The 16,837-nt window shown below is 51.5% G+C and overlaps 2 protein-coding genes across 20 annotated transcripts; both read right to left on the bottom strand.

The window, feature by feature from the left end:
* Positions 1 to 55: 55 nt before the first annotated feature.
* LOC144057485 (high affinity immunoglobulin epsilon receptor subunit beta) lies at positions 56 to 4,550 on the bottom strand. 2 transcript variants are annotated; one of them, XM_077575114.1, is made up of 6 exons: positions 4,074 to 4,550; positions 2,403 to 2,613; positions 2,199 to 2,297; positions 1,335 to 1,391; positions 1,087 to 1,260; positions 56 to 509 (listed from the first exon to the last, which is right to left on the bottom strand). In XM_077575114.1, exons 2-6 carry the CDS (start codon positions 2,610 to 2,612, stop codon positions 357 to 359), a joined length of 693 nt encoding a protein of 230 aa, XP_077431240.1. In that variant the 5' UTR covers position 2,613; positions 4,074 to 4,550; the 3' UTR covers positions 56 to 356. The 2 variants fall into 2 exon arrangements, with proteins under 2 accessions (XP_077431240.1, XP_077431241.1); XM_077575115.1 differs by lacking the exon at positions 4,074 to 4,550 and adding an exon at positions 3,781 to 4,024.
* Positions 4,551 to 5,483: 933 nt separating this feature from the next.
* Positions 5,484 to 16,703, bottom strand: adam15 (ADAM metallopeptidase domain 15). 18 transcript variants are annotated; one of them, XM_077575057.1, is made up of 25 exons: positions 16,362 to 16,703; positions 15,404 to 15,495; positions 14,614 to 14,690; positions 14,477 to 14,555; positions 14,330 to 14,406; positions 13,632 to 13,842; positions 13,286 to 13,351; positions 13,148 to 13,219; positions 12,902 to 13,071; positions 12,719 to 12,803; positions 12,494 to 12,642; positions 12,215 to 12,392; positions 12,061 to 12,153; positions 11,800 to 11,995; positions 11,622 to 11,730; positions 11,333 to 11,528; positions 10,371 to 10,448; positions 10,196 to 10,307; positions 9,980 to 10,130; positions 9,801 to 9,915; positions 9,658 to 9,726; positions 8,466 to 8,534; positions 7,500 to 7,565; positions 7,338 to 7,423; positions 5,484 to 7,262 (listed from the first exon to the last, which is right to left on the bottom strand). In XM_077575057.1, the coding sequence occupies exons 1-25, from the start codon at positions 16,468 to 16,470 to the stop codon at positions 7,202 to 7,204; spliced, it is 2,766 nt and encodes a 921-aa protein (XP_077431183.1). In that variant the 5' UTR covers positions 16,471 to 16,703; the 3' UTR covers positions 5,484 to 7,201. The 18 variants fall into 18 exon arrangements, 9 of the variants coding, with proteins under 9 accessions (XP_077431183.1, XP_077431185.1, XP_077431186.1 ...); XM_077575059.1 differs by lacking the exon at positions 7,500 to 7,565; XM_077575060.1 differs by lacking the exon at positions 8,466 to 8,534.
* Between the last annotated feature and the right edge of the window lie 134 nt (positions 16,704 to 16,837).

Below are 16,837 nucleotides of genomic sequence, written 5' to 3'. Positions count from 1 at the left end.
AACTTGGCCGGTCGGTCACATGACCTTCGCTTGGCGTCAAAGGACTCAAACAGGCAACATTTGTTGACGCTTTTATCGATTTCGGGTGATTGCGACTGAAGCAAGCTGCGGCTAACGCTAAATGCTAAGTGACATCATTCAGCTCATTACACATTCTAAATTTAGCTCGCAAATGAGCCACAGTATAAAAGACAAAACAACACCGATGTTGTGCGAAAACGCAAATGCTATTCTGCAGCTTTGTAAGCTGAAAATGATGCTGTTCTGCTGCTGTCGCGCGGTTGCCACGGTGACCGCCACAGCAGCCAGTAAGAGTCCAACGCGGGACATGCCGACTGGCGATTGGCCGCCTTGGCTCAGGTCGAAGCCGGGTCCCGCTTCAAGGAGAGGGGCGCGTAGCGGTAGCGCGTCCTCACGGCGTTGGCGGTGAAGATGCAGAGCGTCACGCAGACGGCGGCCTGCAGGAGCAGCAGAGTCAGGAAGAGGCCGCGCAGGCCTTGCAGCAGCCCCTGGGGACAGATGCGTTGCCATGACAACGGACACACACACGCGCATTTCAACGCACTACGGACAATTTGGGGCCACTTTTTTCTCACGACCTGCAATCGTCCTTGTTGTTGTCAACGATCATGCGGGTGCAACGCAGAATTTCGAGCGGTCGGACAAGTTTGCCGTATTGCGCCACATTACAATTTGAATCCCAACTGGGGTCGTACGCGAGACGTGCGCGTGCGCCGACCCAACCATTTTTGTAGCGCTCGCCACGTGGCGAGGCGCAAACTAATGAAAGCAGCGGCAGCCATTTTTGTGCTGTAGAGTCACACTTTTGGATGTCAAGTTGACCAGAGGTGGCAAATCCAGAAAGTTCAAATCCTGCCACAGTTTGTGGCTATCTAGCTAGCGAGCAAGCAGGTAAATTGCTAGCGAGCTAGCAATGATTCAAGCCAAACTGTGGCAGGGTTTGGACTCTCTGGACCTGGATTTGCCACCTCTGATGTTGACGGCTTATCAAACGTGCTACGAAGACGGCCAAAACGAGCGCGAGTGGGCCGTCTGGAGCTCGGCCCGCCGGACAGACCAACTTACGTTCAACAAGTGCAGACTGCTGAGGCAGCGATTCCACGCGTCCTCTTCGCCGGGCAAAAGCTCGCCGCAGACGGTGTGGGAGGGCCAACGGGTCGCCAGCAGCCAGCTCAGGTAGGCCGCGCCTCCCAGGCTCAACAGGACGCTGACGGCGTTGGTGCACAGACACGCCCACATCTGCACGACAGCACAAACGGACTGAGCCATCGCGGCGGGCGGCATCGGCGGGATGCCACGGGTCGGAGACTCACCAGCTTGACGGAGGTCCGCTTGCGAGCCGCCATCGCCAGCCAACCCGACACCACAAACTGCAGACAGCAGAGGGCGCTAGTCGAACCCTTGGCATGACACGTCATGTGACATGTCACAGCCTTCGTCCACAACATTGATTGGATTGATTACTCAAGGGCTGGGAAAAAAATCCAATCAATCGGTGGCCTGAAAGTGTCGGCATTGAAGTTCCGTTGGAAACATGTTTGCGCCGCCGTCATTGACCTTCCTTTGCAGAAGGTGGACAGGAAGTTAGTGAGCTCATCGTAGCTAACGTGCAGCTCAGCTTCACTTTTTACCGATGGATTATTGTTGAAGTGTCGTCTGGAAAAGACACAAATTGCTACATGTGCCAACCAAACGCCACTTGGTCTTTGTTTACCTCAAATGCTAATCGCTAGCATGCTAATACTAATCACGATTGCAAACCGCTAAGCACAGGCTCATTTTGTTGGTGACTTTTTTTGTGCCAGCCCGAGTGTTGGCAGCGCTTGTGGCGCGGCGCTTGTGGCGCGGCGCTTGTGGCGCGGCGCTTGTGGCGCGGCGCTTGTGGCGCGGCGCTTGTGGCGCGGCGCTTGTGGCGCGGCGCTTGTGGCGCGGCGCTTCCTGCGTCGCATTCACAGACAGTCCAAAGCGATCGGCGCCTTTGGAGCTGTTCAGATATGAAAGCACCTTTCAAATTTGCCTCTTTTTTTGCTTTGGACTCAAAATGCCATTTTGGCTGGCAGGCAGTCGGAACGAGGCCTGATTAGACAAAAGGTAAACAAAAGGTTCTTCTGAGAATTGCATGTCACATGACATGATGGCGGCACGTCAAATGACAAATGGCAGGACCGTCAACTCACCCAGACGCCGCCGCAGAAGGCCACGTGCACAAGCAGGAAGCGCGAGATGGCCGTCAAGCTGAAGAGGACGCACAGTGAGCCGATGACCACTTGGACAACCTGCACGCACCAACAAACAAACAAACAAACAAACAAACAAACAAACAAACGCAATGAAATGAAGCTGTTGTCATCCTGACGAGCCGGCGGGACGCACGCGCTCACCCCGAGGCTCGGGAACTCTCTCTGCCGGTAGACGGCGTTCCCTGCGTCCTTCTTGGCGGGAGAGGCAGGGGGCGGGGCCTGCGACTGAGCGGGCGGAGCCAGTTCAGAGGCCTGTAGCGAGAGGGTGCTGGCGTCGTCGGCATCTTGCGGGATGACCTGCGTTACGATCAGCATGCCGCCCACGTTGGTGACCGACGAAGACACTGCCATGCTGGTGGGGGACGACACCTGGTCAGCGATCGCAAGACGGCCCGCTTGCCCACCCAATGAGCCGTCTCACACACGCACACACGCGCACTTTGTATCAGGGTGGGGACATCTCATTGGCATGATGCATTTCCTAGCCCCTCCCCCTAACCCCAACCATCCAAAATGATTGGCTGCCCCCGTTCCTTACCCTAACCTTCAAACCTAAACTCGAAAACCAAGTCTTGACCCTCAAAAAGAGGTCTAAACTTGTGGGGAGCACCAAAATGTCCCCACAATTTCAAGTCGGTCCCCACAATGGTAGTTAAACCTGGATAAACACACGTGTTTGGGCCCCACAATGTAGCAAGGACAAAAGCGCGCACAGCAGACCATAAAAGGGTAAACAAATTCACCTCGTCTACAAATCTCTATCGTTCTGTGGTTTTTCTTTTTGAAGACCAAAAAAGCTTGTGCTTTACCCTGACTAAATAAAGCACAAGCTTTTCTGGTCTTCAAAAAGAAAAACGACAGGACGAGACCCAAAGAGTCCAACACGCACAAACTGACAGGATTTGGTTTTCATCTTTTTTATTGACTTTCTTAGCAATTTCATTTGTCAAATGTCCTTTCAAGCTCTATTGAAAGTTGAGTTTGCAAAGATTCAAGGGATTTTCCTTTCCTCAAAATTCAAAACGCAACGTCTCTTACTTACGGGAGTGCTCAACGCCAACTGACATTTCATGTGTGTGTGTGTGTGTGTGTGTGTGTGTGTGTGTGTGTGTGGTAACTGGAGGCCAATTTTGCAATGTTTCACTTCTCTTCTGATCATGTATTTGAACAGGAAGTGTGCACACTCAGCTCTTTTAATGGGGAAATCATTGATAATTAGGGAATTGAAAACAAAAATCTATTTGAAAAAACAAACAAAAAAACAGTCAGAACTAAAAAAAAACATAATTTCATGGAATCATTATGTTGTTGTTTTTCCACCAGGGGGCAGCAATGCCTCACTTGGCTACCCTGACCTCACTTGGGCCTTTATTTGGAGAAATTTGTAAGCAAGAATGGGAACCGGCACTAAAGAATACTTTTAACATTTAGCTCTTAATAAGTTAGTCGGCCAGTGCTTTAATAAATTTGATAAGTGCGTTTAAAGCGTGTGGGAGGTGTGAGCAGATTGAGTGCATACCGTATGCCCGCGATAAACGGGGGTTCACTGGCGGCAGGACGCACATCGTTCCGGTCAAACGCGAAGACTACGCATGGTGTGAAATACGCCGAATTGGACACAAGGGCTCCCTCTTTTAGTGGCCTTAGCGCGACATAAGACGCTTTTGTTGTTGTCCCACTACACGGCAACACGCATAAAAGTGGACACGTTTGAAAGGAGCTTCGGTGGTGCGTCACATTTGGCGAGAAGGGAGCAGGAAGTCAAAGACCGTGACGTCTTCGTCTCCCCAAAAACAAGACAAAGCAACTCACCCGCTGGACGTTCAAAGTCACTCTTGAAACCGCCTTATATTGCAAAGAAGCTCGAGAATTTGATGTCAAAGGCACGCGCGCAGTTAGCCAACTAGTACAACTAGTAAGTCGATCGCGTCGCCGCGCCCATTTGATTATGTTGATGTGACGTTTAAAGAGGCCTGAAAAAGTTGTACAAATGAGCGACGCGTACACATTCTCACATTGGATGAAAACACACGACTGTGACATCCCGTACTGACGATATGACATATGTGAAGTAATAACACATATCGTATCGCGTGTCGAGCAGTCATTCTGTTCGCCGGATTGGGCCGACGCTAAGAAATGTTTGTGAAAAATACACAAATGTACTATTGACGCGATCGAGAGCGCTTCTCTTTTCCCAACTCATTCCAGAGAATTCACAACTCGTGTTCAATCGGCGTCAACTTTGTCAAAACGTGCGAGCCAAAACACGGAGGTAGCATTTGATGGCACGCAGAATTCCTGAACACATTGAAGGCATCACAAATGATTTCCCGTCATCCGGCCCGGATCATTGCGGCCCGCGGCTCGCAAGACGTCAAAGTTCCTCTCCGCTAAGTTTCAATGTCATAAATGTAAATGTATAAAGTCGAAACCTTTTTTTTCCTTCTGTTTTTGAAAGAGATATATGTATATTTACAGTCCTTCTCTATTTCCAAAAATTAGAAGGCTATCAAGATCTTAATTTTGTGTTCTCATTTTGGTGTTTTTAATATTTCTTAGTTTAAGACCTTAGTTTAAGTGCGCTTTAGCGGTGGCGCCATTGAGACGACAACGGGAAAGACTTGGAGCGCAAGCCAAAGTCCCAAAATGTAGTTTGTGTACTTCCGTGAACAAACTTAAGATCGCAGAACGTCAGCAGTAAACGCAACTAACTATTCCACCAAAAAGTCCTTCTTGGCACTCAAACTAAGGAACTACATGTTAATACATGTATAAAATTGAGTAAACAGAAGAAATGTTCAACTTTGGCTCCGTCGACCTCATTCCAAAAACATGCATGCACACGTGATTCGTTGTCTCATCAGGTTTTTGGGGGGTCTTTGTTACGATACGATACGATATACTTTTTTTTAGTTGTTTAGTTTAGTTTAGTTTTTGTTGGATGGCCGCTTCTGTTGGTGTCCCTGTCAAGTTCCAGTCAACTATTTTGATTTGCTATAGCATTTTGTGTCTTGAACTCCTGAATTTGACTCCACATAGCTTGTTTGCCCTTTTCTGCCAAACTCGACCCTCGGAATGAATGACAATGACATAAACGTGTCCATTTTCGATGAAGCCTTCTTGACATTTCAAACAAAAAAAGTTCATCTCGTGTGCGCACACATACGACCTCCATGTTGGACGACATCAGCGTCAGCAAAGAACTTGAAGCATTTGAAATGACTGTACATGACTTTTATTTGGTCAAGCAGCAACAGAGTGACAACCACTGATGTGTATACATGACTGGATAGCCAATAGGCCGAGACCTTTGAAGTCGCGAGGCCGCCATCTTGCTCCTCCTAAGAAACCTCTCTCGACATACCATCCTATTCATTTACACCATCCAAACATTTGAGACTTATGTTTTAAATTTGTTAAACATACACAAGAGGACTTCAGACATTTTACAACTTGCCTTAAATCCACAGATACATTATATGCTTAATAATGTTTACAGGAGGAAATTTGCATATTTTTCACGAAAAAAAATATATGTAATTGAACAAAATATGCCTCTGCCAGCTCTAATATTCGGGTCTCAGGCACTGAGCGATAAAAGAAAAAGTGGGTCGACAGAGCAGCACATACCGTCCACTTTTTTTTTTTTTAAACTTGTTAAAAAATAGTGACCACCCCGCCACAAACCCCTAACCCCGCCCCCACCCATGTACTAACTGCCTACGAGCAGTATACGTCCCATCTGTAAGAAGTTTACAGTTTAAACAGTAGTTGGCTCGCGAGATGGGACGAGCAAGATGGCCGCCCTGTGGCTTCAACGTGGGCTGTCGGCTATCCAGTCCTATGTTCAGATCAGTGGTGAGAACAGAGCCAGTGACATCACTTCCTGCACACGACATCACTTGTGCCAACGTGTCCCCCCCCCCTTCCTACAAACAATAAAACACTAAACTAAACTAAACATTTACTTCATATTTGGTCTTCCTTTCGCCAGTCAAGTGAGCTCCTGCTAAGGCTTGGGATGCAACAATATCCAATATTATCAAGATATATACTAATTAAACTTGTCTCATTAAAAATGAAACTGCACTAAATAAACTAACCACCAGAGGGTGCTAGAACTGCACAAATGGAACACAACCTCGCCTTTGTAACGAAGCGCCCTCTGGTGGTTAGTTTATTAGTGCACTTTCATTTTAAATTCTATGTTATACGGAAGTGCCAAACTGTCAATGTGGCGTAAACATTTTGACTGGCGAGTTTGTCTGAACATATAGAAATAAGTTTGAACGTACACGCAAATAAGTTGTAACGTCCTCACAAATAAGTTCCTACATACTCGCAAGTCGCACACTTACATATGACTAGACCAGTGGTGGGCAAACTGGGCCCTCATGGGCCGGCATTCTGCAGGTTTTGGAGGTTTGATCCCAATCAGCTGTGTTGGAGAAGGGAAACCTCCAAAACGTGCAGGACTCCGGCCCTGCAGGACCGAGTGTGCCCACCCCTGGACTAGACTGTCAATGTTGCTACGTTGCCGTCGGAAGAATTGAAGCAACTGGACGTGCCTTGGCGACCATCTTATGTTGCCACTTTTGATATAACATGCTATGTTTGTAGCATTTAGCCTACAAGTATGTATGAGCGTACATTGGAACGTATTTCAATATGTTCCAATGTACTCGTTTAAACGGCAGTCCAAAATGTTGACATTGGCAGTTCTGCGCCTGTCGAATAGAAGTCCTGCTTTTAATTATCGCGACATGACGACGATATCGTGGCAAATTTCCTATTCTTGTTACATCCCTAAGTGGGCATGTCTCCTTGCAGACAGCCAATGAGAATCAGTCGCTGCTTCGGCAAGAAGGCGCCGCATTGTGTGACCGGCACCGGCACCGGCGGGGGGTGTTGGGGGGGGGGCTTTAGCCGCTGCCTCGTCACCGTGGCTCCGGCCTGGGCGGAATGGCGGGACGCGGTGGAGGACGACCGTCGCCGCGGCTGGAAAAAACAAAAGTCATCAAACTTGCTAACAGGCTTCGTTCCGACAACAAGGCGCGCGGTGGCGCTTCCAACCTGGTAGACGCGGCGGGCCCGCCGCGGCGGGGCGGAAGGAACGCCGACGGCTTTCTGGCCACTGCTGGCTTGAGCTCAAGTGAAACCTGGCAAGACAATTGCGACAAACCATCACACGCACGCACGCACGTGCCCACAAAGTGCCAAGAGGCGTGCGTGTACCTGACCGGGTGAGACGGGGTCAGGGGGGAGGGGCTTAGTGGGCGGAGCCGGTCGACTCGCTAGCAGCTGAACGTTAGCGAGGACAAGGACAAAGACAAGAAAGGAAGTGAGGAAACGTGCTCATGCCGACATGCGACGCATTCTCACAACAAATCCTTTCACGACAAAAAGACACTTTTTTTTCCCAGCCATTTTTATGCCACCTTATTTTTTGGGATGTGTAAAAGTCTGCTAATGTTTAAATGCAATACGGCTGGTGCAGATCCCTCTGGTGGATTGCAACATGAGGAGTTTGCTTTACATTAAAAAGGCAGCTTGAGTGATATTTGGAAAAAAGCAGCAAAAAAAGGAACTGAAATGCTGCCGCACATGGAGCGACGCGGCCGAACCCGAGCAAACACTCGTCGGCCGTCCGTTTTCGTCGGCCGTCCGTCATTTGCCGACATTCGCGACGTCGTCCGTTACGGCACATCAAAATGCAGCCAGGAAAATTCACATCCAGAAGAATTGGAATGACATTTCCAGACTTTCAAAATGATGTCAAGCACTCATGTTGTTTCGCTAGTCAACATTTTCATCCATTTTGTTTCATCTTCAAAACTTTTGAATGCAAAGTGTCCAATTTTGACAACACAAAATCGTCTGGTTATTGCTCGACTGGCATGAAAACGAGGCCGACAAGTCATGCTAATGCTAATGCTAATGCGTGACATTCTGAAGCTAAACGTTAGCACGCAGCCGCGTTAGCTGGCCTGTAAACGTCAAACAGCAAGTAGGACAATGATTATGGATCGATGATGTCATCGATCTTTCATCGGAAGTTTGATGTGTGGACCGACGGGCGAGTGAGCTCGTGTCATTCAAGTCCCGCCAGCAGGGGGCTCGCACCATCAAAATCCCTCCAGTTTTGTCAAAAGTCAGCATCCTCCCGCTCCAAGCCATCAACGTCAAAACACGGCTTCCTACCTGAACGCCTCTGGCGGGCGGGGCGGGCGGAAGAGGCCTGGTGGGCGGAGCCGGACGACACTCGGAACGCTGAAGTCACAACAAGAAATGAGGCGACGTTTCAGGGGGGGGCGCGCGTGCTACTGGCGCTAGCGGAACCTTCTGCGCAGGCTCCACGACAACAACACGACATTCTGCTCGTTCTTGGACAACTTTTCACAAGGCCGCCACCACAACGTTGTTGAGCACAACACTATGCGCGAATGCCACCACATTGACCGCAACGTTGGGGAGCACCACAACATTGCATCTTCTGGAACATTCTGGGGAAGGATGCAACACATTCCAATGTATTCCAAAATGCCGCTGGGAAAACAAGGCCACCAAATGGGATTGAAAAAAAAAAAAAAACGTTTGCGCCGCCGCCCGTCGGAAGTTATTGAGCTCATGGTCGCCAACACGGGAAACTCCGCTCGTCTGGAAGACACTTTTAAGACAATGTGGAATGGGCATATGATGTATGTCAACTAAACGCTACTTAGGGTTTGTTTACCTTAAACGTAATCGCTAACATGCCAATCGTGACTGCTAACTGTTTAGCAGAGGCTCATTTTGTTGGGGTTTAATAATGCAGATGTACAAACGGTAATGCATGAGAAGTTATTTCCACTTAATTCAACTCACGTTCAGCCTTAGTGGATTAACCCTAAAAATAAATCAAACATTTTGGGATCGATTATTCATTGGAATAAGCGATGGGATCATTGAGTCAAGTAAATATATCTCTCTCTCTTCTGACTGAATTGGTGATCGGTCATCATTTTTTTCAAATCAGTGATTGGCCGAAAAATCTTGATGATCGAAATAATAATAATAATAATAATAATGGTCTCAGGAGACATTCTGGAAGATTGCAACTTTCCACGCAGGGTTTTCAGATACAAAAACATTGGAGAAGGCAAGATGACATGTGGGCGGGGCCATGGAGGACCAATAGGAGAACGTTTGACATACTCTGACCTCCACATTTTTTTTTTTTTTAAATGAGGCAAGACTCCACAAGCAAGCGCCTCGAATGCTCACGACGACGTCGGTGCACATCACACAACAACATTGAGGAACATTCGGCAGCCGCCAAAACAAACATTGTCGCGCTCGACCGTCCGGCGAGCTGACGACGACGCACACACAGGAAGCGCTCAAGCCAGTTTACCTGCGGCGGCGGCTTTACAAGAGGGGCGGGGGGGAGTGGCTGAGTGGGAGGAGCAGGCCTGTCGGCAAGCTGAGTGGAGAGAAAACAGGAAGTAGCAGAGTGACGGGCTGCACGCTCGCTCAAACCTCTTTTGCCCCGCCTACCTCCTTGAGAGGCGGAGTCTCGGGGGCGGCGGACGACGACGACGAGTTGGCGGCAAACCTCAATGGACGAACTTGATCCACGTTGCGGTCTGAACTGCGCTCTGTTGCCGGAGTCCTGGAAAACCAAGGCCCGTTTTGTCACCTTGACACGCACACGCGCACGCACGCACGCAGTTTACCGGTTGTGTGAGGACTTGGGAAAGAGTTTGCCGACTCCCAAAGCGCAACACACGCGACGGACGCCAGGGAAGCGAAGAGCGAGGAAGAGGAGCAGTGCCGGCAGGATGAAGAGGAAGAGGACCAGCAGGGCCACCAGGACCGGATTGGACTCTAGACACACACGCACACACTTGCAATTAGAAGGGCTGCACACAGGTGTGTGCGCATTTTGTTACCGGCAGCGGCGTGCGCAGGTCCGCTGTCCACGCTGCCGCCATGGCCGGTGTAGACGCATTCGGGCGGCGCCCACCCGGCTCGGCAGTGACAGTTGTGGTTGCTGTTGCAGACCTGAAAGACAGGAAGGGCTGAGCGGTCGCCACCACGACAAGCGGCGAGCCGGCGGCCACTCACGCCGTGACCGTTGCACTTCCGGCGGCACTCGTCCACGCCCAAGACGGACACGTCCCGGCACTGGTACTCCAAGCAGGCCTGGAAACAAGAGCAGGTCGCCGGCTAAGGATTTCCAAACGGCGATTGAGGAAAGACAAAATCCTTGGTGGAGGTTTTGGAGGCAGTTTGAAGGCCGCGTTGGCACAAGATGTTCACTTCAAGCACTTTATTGCACCTCCCAACAGGAAAGAAAGACAACATCCAGCCTACAGGAGCAAAGTCTGTTCAGCTAAATGCTAACAAACAATGTGAAAGGCCATCGGCAGGCTAACGAGGCAGGCTAACCTAACCCTGGCAGGCTCGTCTGCCTGTTATGCTGCCCCCAGGTGGCCAAAGCGTGAGCGTGGTTGCAATAAAACCTATTGGGTTATTAAAATAAATATAGAAAACTCAATAAATAAAAATGATTTTTATATATTTATTTTAATAACCATTCATCCATCCATTTTCTTGACCGCTTTTCCTCACAAGGGTCGCGGGGGTGCTGGAGCCTATCCCAGCTGGCTTCGGGCAGTAGGCGGGGTACACCCTGAACTGGTTGCCAGCCAATCACAGGGCACACAGAGACAAACAACCACACTCACAATCACACCTATGGACAATTTGGAGTGTTCGATTAACCTGCCATGCATGTCTTTGGAATGTGGGAGGAAACCGGAGTACCCGGAGAAAACCCACGCAAGCACGGGAGAACATGCAAAGTCCACCCAGGAAGGCCCAAGCCCGGACTCGATCTCACGTCCTCTGCACTGGGAGGCGGACGTGCTAAGCAGTCAGCCACCGTGCTGCCCTTATTGGGCCGTGCTGACTTTATTTTAATAACCCTTAATTATAATTATTATTTTTTATATCCGTCTTTATTTATTTATTTCTTTTATTCTTGGCCCTCCATTTGCATCTTTGCTTGCGGTCTTGCTGCTGACCTTCCCGGGCGCGCAGGCGGTGCCCTGAGCCACGGAGGCGGGGTCGGACACGTCGTCCCCCAGGTGGAAGACGGTCCCGCGGCACACCAGGTCGCGGAGGTCAAAGCGCACGGTGGTGGTCAGGATCTCGGCGTCGGTGCCCAGCAGAGGGCGCTCCAGGCCGCCCTGGCACTGGAGCCTACCGCACTGCACGTCGCTGCAAGCGCACACGCGGGAAGTCACTCACAAACAAAAAGGATACACGCGCACACACACACACACACACACACACACACACACACACACTGACTTGGGTGCGCAGCCCACGTAGGACCCGTTGACCAGCTGGCCACAGTTTCCGTATTTGTTCCCTTGCTTGTTGACGGAAGAAAAGCAGACGGCCGGCGCAGCGCTGGCGTCTGACCAGGCGAGGGCGCTGTTAGAACCGGCAGGTCACACCACCGTGTGGTTAGCTGAGCGCCACTTACTGGGTCCCCAAAGCGCCCGGCACTGAGCGCGCATGCTGGCGCAGGCGCCGTCGTAGCAGTAGGCGGCGCCATCCTCGCAGGGCTCGCCGTTCTGCACGTAGACGTTGGGCGGGCAGGAAGGGGAGGAGCCCGTGCAGAACTCGGGCAGGTCGCACTCGCCGATGGGCTCCCGGCACACGGAGCCCGCCTCCCGCAGCTGAGGACGCCGAGAACACTTCAGCTGCATGCGGGGCAAACGCTCAAAGGCCTTTTGGCGCCCACCTGGCAGTCTTGGCAGCAGACGCCGTCCGACGAGCAGCGGGCCCCGGGCCGCAGCCGACAGGTGGACGCGTCGCAGCAGGGGTCGCGGCACTCCTGACCAATCAGAGCACAGCCACGATTACGCGCGAGCCTCGCCCGCCGCCCGGGCACGTACCTCCAGCGTGCCGCAGTCGCACTCCTCGCCGGCCTCCACGTAGAGGTTGCCGCAGCGGGGCCCGCCCAGCAGGCGCTCGGGCGACGGCACGTTGAACAGGCACATGCCGCCCCCCCGCAGCAGACTGAGCGACAGGTCGGACGCGCTGCAGCTGCTGAACTGCTGACCCGGCAGGAACCTGAGTCCACGGGGCAGATGGAAGGCGGGTCCACGGCAAGCAAAAATTCAGCAACAGGAAGTGGGCGCGTTTAGGTGGGGGTGACGCCGGCGTGTGCCCACCCGGTGGAGGGCTCCATGATGCAGCCGCCCATGCGGGGCTGGTTGGCGCAGTGGCATCGGCGCTGGCGGCTGTCGTGGCTCATCCCCAGGTTGTGTCCCAGCTCGTGAGCCACCGTGGACGCCACGCCCAGGACGCTCACCAGGTGGTCCTGCTCACAAGCGCGGCGTTGACGCTGACGACCTTCTTGATGGCCGCGGCGGGGACCATGTCGGCGCCGCACTCACCACGTTGACGCCTCCTGAGCGGTCTCTGGAGCACATGGACGCCTGCGCCGCCATGCCCACCGTCGTGCCGTCCAAGGCGCTGCCCCTGCCACGCAAACAAATCAGCGACAACTTGGCGGGAGGTCAACGGAGGTCACCGCGAGGTCAGCAGGAAATCAGATGAGGGTCACGGGGCGGGCGTACATGACGAGCTGAGCATTGTCGTGGCGAAGGCGCGGCAGGAGCTCCCTGGTCCGCCAAAGCAGGAAGTTGTTGAGCGTGACGCTGGGGTTCTTCTCCACGCGGATCTTGTCGCCGTCGCTCCACACCTCCAAACCCGTCAGCGCCACGCGCATCTTCAGAGGCCGGTAATACTGGCGCACGCACGCACACAACAGGGTTCAGTGGGTCCCGATGTTGTCAGGGCGACGGCAGGTTCAAAGGTCTCACCCAGTCCACCTGATTGGCCACGTCCAGCATGCGGTAGATGATGGTCTTGTTGTTCTTCTGGTAGTTCAAGAACTGCACAACAACAAGATCGGTCGCCACCACAAGCAAAGTGCGCCTGCCAATCAAATGTCCGCTCACCTCCTGGTGGTCCGCCACCAGAACCAGCTCGATATATTTGGTCTCAGATAGGACGTCCCTCTTGCTCTGCACGCACACACAAAGCATGTTCAGGGCAAGGCTGCTCTTGCTTGTCATGTTGCGGCGTACGATGGTGTCAGGTGCGCTACGGTGGCGTGTGGCGCCGTACGGTGGCGTGTGGCGCCGTACGGTGGCGTGTGGCGCCGTACGGTGGCGTGTGGCGCCGTACGGTGGCGTGGGGCGCCGTACGGTGGCGTGTGGCGCCGTACGGTGGCGTGTGGCGCCGTACGGTGGCGTGTGGCGCCGTACGGTGGCGTGTGGCGCCGTACGGTAACGTTCTCCTTACCCTGTGTTGCACATGTGCGACGTTGCGGTCACGCGTGTGTGCGGGTCCGCGCCGACTTCCGCAGCCCCCGGCAGCAGGGTCCGGCGGGTGAGCGGCTGAGAAGATCAGGTGGTCCCCACCCCCCCCCGCCTCTTCTTCAATTCCTCCGATGGGGCGGAGCTCTCGCGGCTGAAGCTCAAAGCTCAAGGACGCGTTGACGGCGACGACGCCACTGAGGAAGAAGACGAGATGCGTGATGATGATGATGTTTTCACGCATGAGCGCCGGCAAACCATCGGAGCTGCCGAGACGTCCTCGGCGGGCCTCGACATCGCGACGAGCGCGGAAGCCATCTTGCGGCCGATTCAACCGACTTCCTTGAGCCAAACGACCGATGACGACTTCAACATCCGTGTGTAAAAAGCATCAATAGTGCACTGAACAAATAAGCTTGTTTACTCTCAATTTGCTGACAAATGCACTTCAAAAGGATCCACTTTTTTGCTCCAACATCGTCACTTTGACATGCAAAAAAACCTTTCAATTCTATTAATAAATATTGTGTTTGATGTGACCAGTTTGTGTCAACCCAAAGTGTTGTGGTGCCGCGCCGGCCCACACGCATGTGTCCAACAACAACAATGAACAATTGTGTCACGTCCACGTCGGAGCTAATCCATTAATCCTTCAGGGTTCAGAGGTCGCCGGCGACGACTCACCGGAGTCCTGAGCAGGTGCTGATCGCCACCCTGGAGCTCGGGAAGCCTCTTACGTTGCCGTGGTAATAGCAATGCGTCTGCGGACACAAACGGGCTCATCAGCGAGGCAGGCGGACCAAACGGACGGACGGACGGACGGGGACTCACCACAGGCTCGTCCGTCAGGGACACTCCCGTGCCGTTGGGCAGGTAGAAGAAGACGTTGGGCGCTTTGGGCAGGAGGTCGCTGAGGGCAAAAGGCGGCAGTCAGCGCAAATTCCTCGCCAGCTCATGTGATCGCTCACCGGTTCTTCTGCAGCTCCAGGACCAGGACCTGGCCTCGGACCTTCAGGCCGCACTGCAGATGATCGGGGTGGCCGTCCTGAAAGACATCAACAACCGCCAAGTCAAGCAGCCCCAAAAACAATCAGGACCCAAACATGTCATTTGGATTGGTCTCAAAGAAAAGTCATAATATGATGAGACTGGGCAGAAGGAGGCGGAGCTTATCAAGTTCAGCCCCCTCGACGTGATTTCAAATCAAAATCAAACAAAAGCACAATCGAGCAAAACCTTATCAGGCAAACAACAGCCGACAACCAATCAGTGCCTCTCGTCTCAAGTCAAACGACTTCACTGCACTTGACAGGAAGTTACTTTTTCTTGGAATTGGATCTTTTTTGGAACCATGACCGGAACACACAAGTCAACTCCATACGCCACGCCACGCCCAACCATTTTGTGTGTGTGTGTGTGTGTGTGTGTGTGTGTGTGTGTTGGGGGATTTCTACAGGAAGTGATCTCAGACTTGTGCGTCCTCACGCCCTCTCTCTGGAACATTCTGTCAGAGGGTCATGTGACCCACAAGGCATGACATCATGACATAGGTATGATGAAGAACAAGATGAAGATGAAGATGAAGATGAAGATGAGGGAGTACTCAACCTTCTGCACTCAACAATTTTTACAAGAAAGGTTGAGCACACACACACACACACACACACACACACACACACACACACACACACACACACTGTAACCATGGTAACAGCCATGATATCAAATCAATGTGAATAGCCTTTGACCTGTTCTGACCTGCAGCGCCTCTTTCAGGCTCCGCCTCTGCCCCCCCAGCAGCACGAAGGGTTGAGTCCTCTCCAGCAGGGGGCGCTGCCATCCCGTGTCACCTGAATATAACACACACACACACACACACAAACTGAAAACACTATTAAAAGGGCTAAAAAAAAGTCCGCACACCCAACAGGAGCAATATTTTTGGCATTTTTCCTCACGTTGCAGACCAAAGCAACCATAATTCATTTATGTTTGTGCATTGTCAAGTTAAAATAATACTTTTGAAAAAAGAGATGGAAATTTGAACCCTATTTTTATTTAAAAAAAAAATAATTGACAATTATTTATGGAAATCATCTTTAGTCGCAGCCTTTTAATTGTGAACACGGCTACACCCTTGTTATAGGAGGGTGTGCACATTTATGCAACCATCCCAAATATTAGACTTATTGTATTTAAATTATATACACACACACAATATATAAGGACTTATAAATTAATAATAAAAATACATATACTAATATATATACACATGCATACATTATATATATATGTGTATATACACATATATATTTATAAATCTATACACACACACACACACGTACACACACTTATTTCCATCTCTTTTTTTATATCACAAAAACGTGAACAGGGTTTGTAGGTAAATACGCACCTGTTTTGTGTTGTTTGAACACACTTAAACCTCTTGACACACATTACACTAATGCACACAAAAAGTTTGTTTTAACACACTTTTAAACCTCTTATGTCACACACACACACACAGCACAAGCACAGGATTTGTTGGAATACAAACACGTAAAGCTCTTATGGCACACACACACCTACCTGACCTATCGACTGTAACTGGACTGATAGCGGTCACGTGACGCGTCTAGTCATCAAGTTATCCGGCGTTGTGACCCCAGGTGTGTGTGTGTGTGTGTGTGTGTGTGTGCGTGCGTGCGCGTGTTACCTGCGGGGTCGCGTCGGGGCGGCGGCGTTGCGTTCAAGGTCCTGGCGTCAGTGAACGTCCCGCTGGCGCCGACCAGCAGAAGCAAAAGTGACGCCAAAAGTTGTCTCATCTCGTCGCCATGTTTGTGGAGCGCCACATCCGTTTTACGGGACCAACTTGGTGCGCTTGTCCGTCCGTGCGACGCCTTGCGTCCGTCTGTCTGTCAGACCGGCGGGCCACAAGCGGAAATTGAACGTTCCAGTCCGCCCCTACTGAAGACTCAAGTCCGTCACGTCCCGAGACGCGAGCCGCCTGCTCATGTTTATAACGGACCCGATCTGGTGACGTCATCCCACGAGTCAAGTCGCTCCACCTTACAGGAAGTCACTGAATAGGCCTTCAAAATAAAAGAACGGGGCTTCCTTGACAAACTCAAGTGCTGCTGATTGTAAGGAAGTTGTTGGAATTTTTTATTTTCATTTTTAGGAAGGACTAAA

This window comes from Vanacampus margaritifer, chromosome 9 (assembly GCF_051991255.1).
Source record: "Vanacampus margaritifer isolate UIUO_Vmar chromosome 9, RoL_Vmar_1.0, whole genome shotgun sequence".
Taxonomy (NCBI): domain Eukaryota; kingdom Metazoa; phylum Chordata; class Actinopteri; order Syngnathiformes; family Syngnathidae; genus Vanacampus; species Vanacampus margaritifer.
Note: the sequence above shows the minus strand (reverse complement) of the source record. Positions and strands in the feature narration are given on the sequence as shown.

Bases quoted from the DNA above. Each gene is read 5' to 3' on its own strand.
- LOC144057485 (XM_077575114.1), bottom strand. From the start codon at position 2,612: ATGGCAGTGTCTTCGTCGGTCACCAACGTGGGCGGCATGCTGATCGTA. The intron at 2,298-2,402 runs GTGAGCGCGTGC...TGGTGCGTGCAG, and splicing joins GAGAGTTCCCGAGCCTCGGG to GTTGTCCAAGTGGTCATCGG. The intron at 1,261-1,334 runs GTGAGTCTCCGA...GCTGTCGTGCAG, and splicing joins AGCGGACCTCCGTCAAGCTG to ATGTGGGCGTGTCTGTGCAC.
- adam15 (XM_077575057.1), bottom strand. From the start codon at position 16,470: ATGAGACAACTTTTGGCGTCACTTTTGCTTCTGCTGGTCGGCGCCAGC. The intron at 13,843-14,329 runs GTGAGTCGTCGC...CTTCTTCCTCAG, and splicing joins AGCACCTGCTCAGGACTCCG to TGGCGTCGTCGCCGTCAACG. The intron at 12,804-12,901 runs GTACGCCCGCCC...TTTGCGTGGCAG, and splicing joins GACAATGCTCAGCTCGTCAT to GGGCAGCGCCTTGGACGGCA.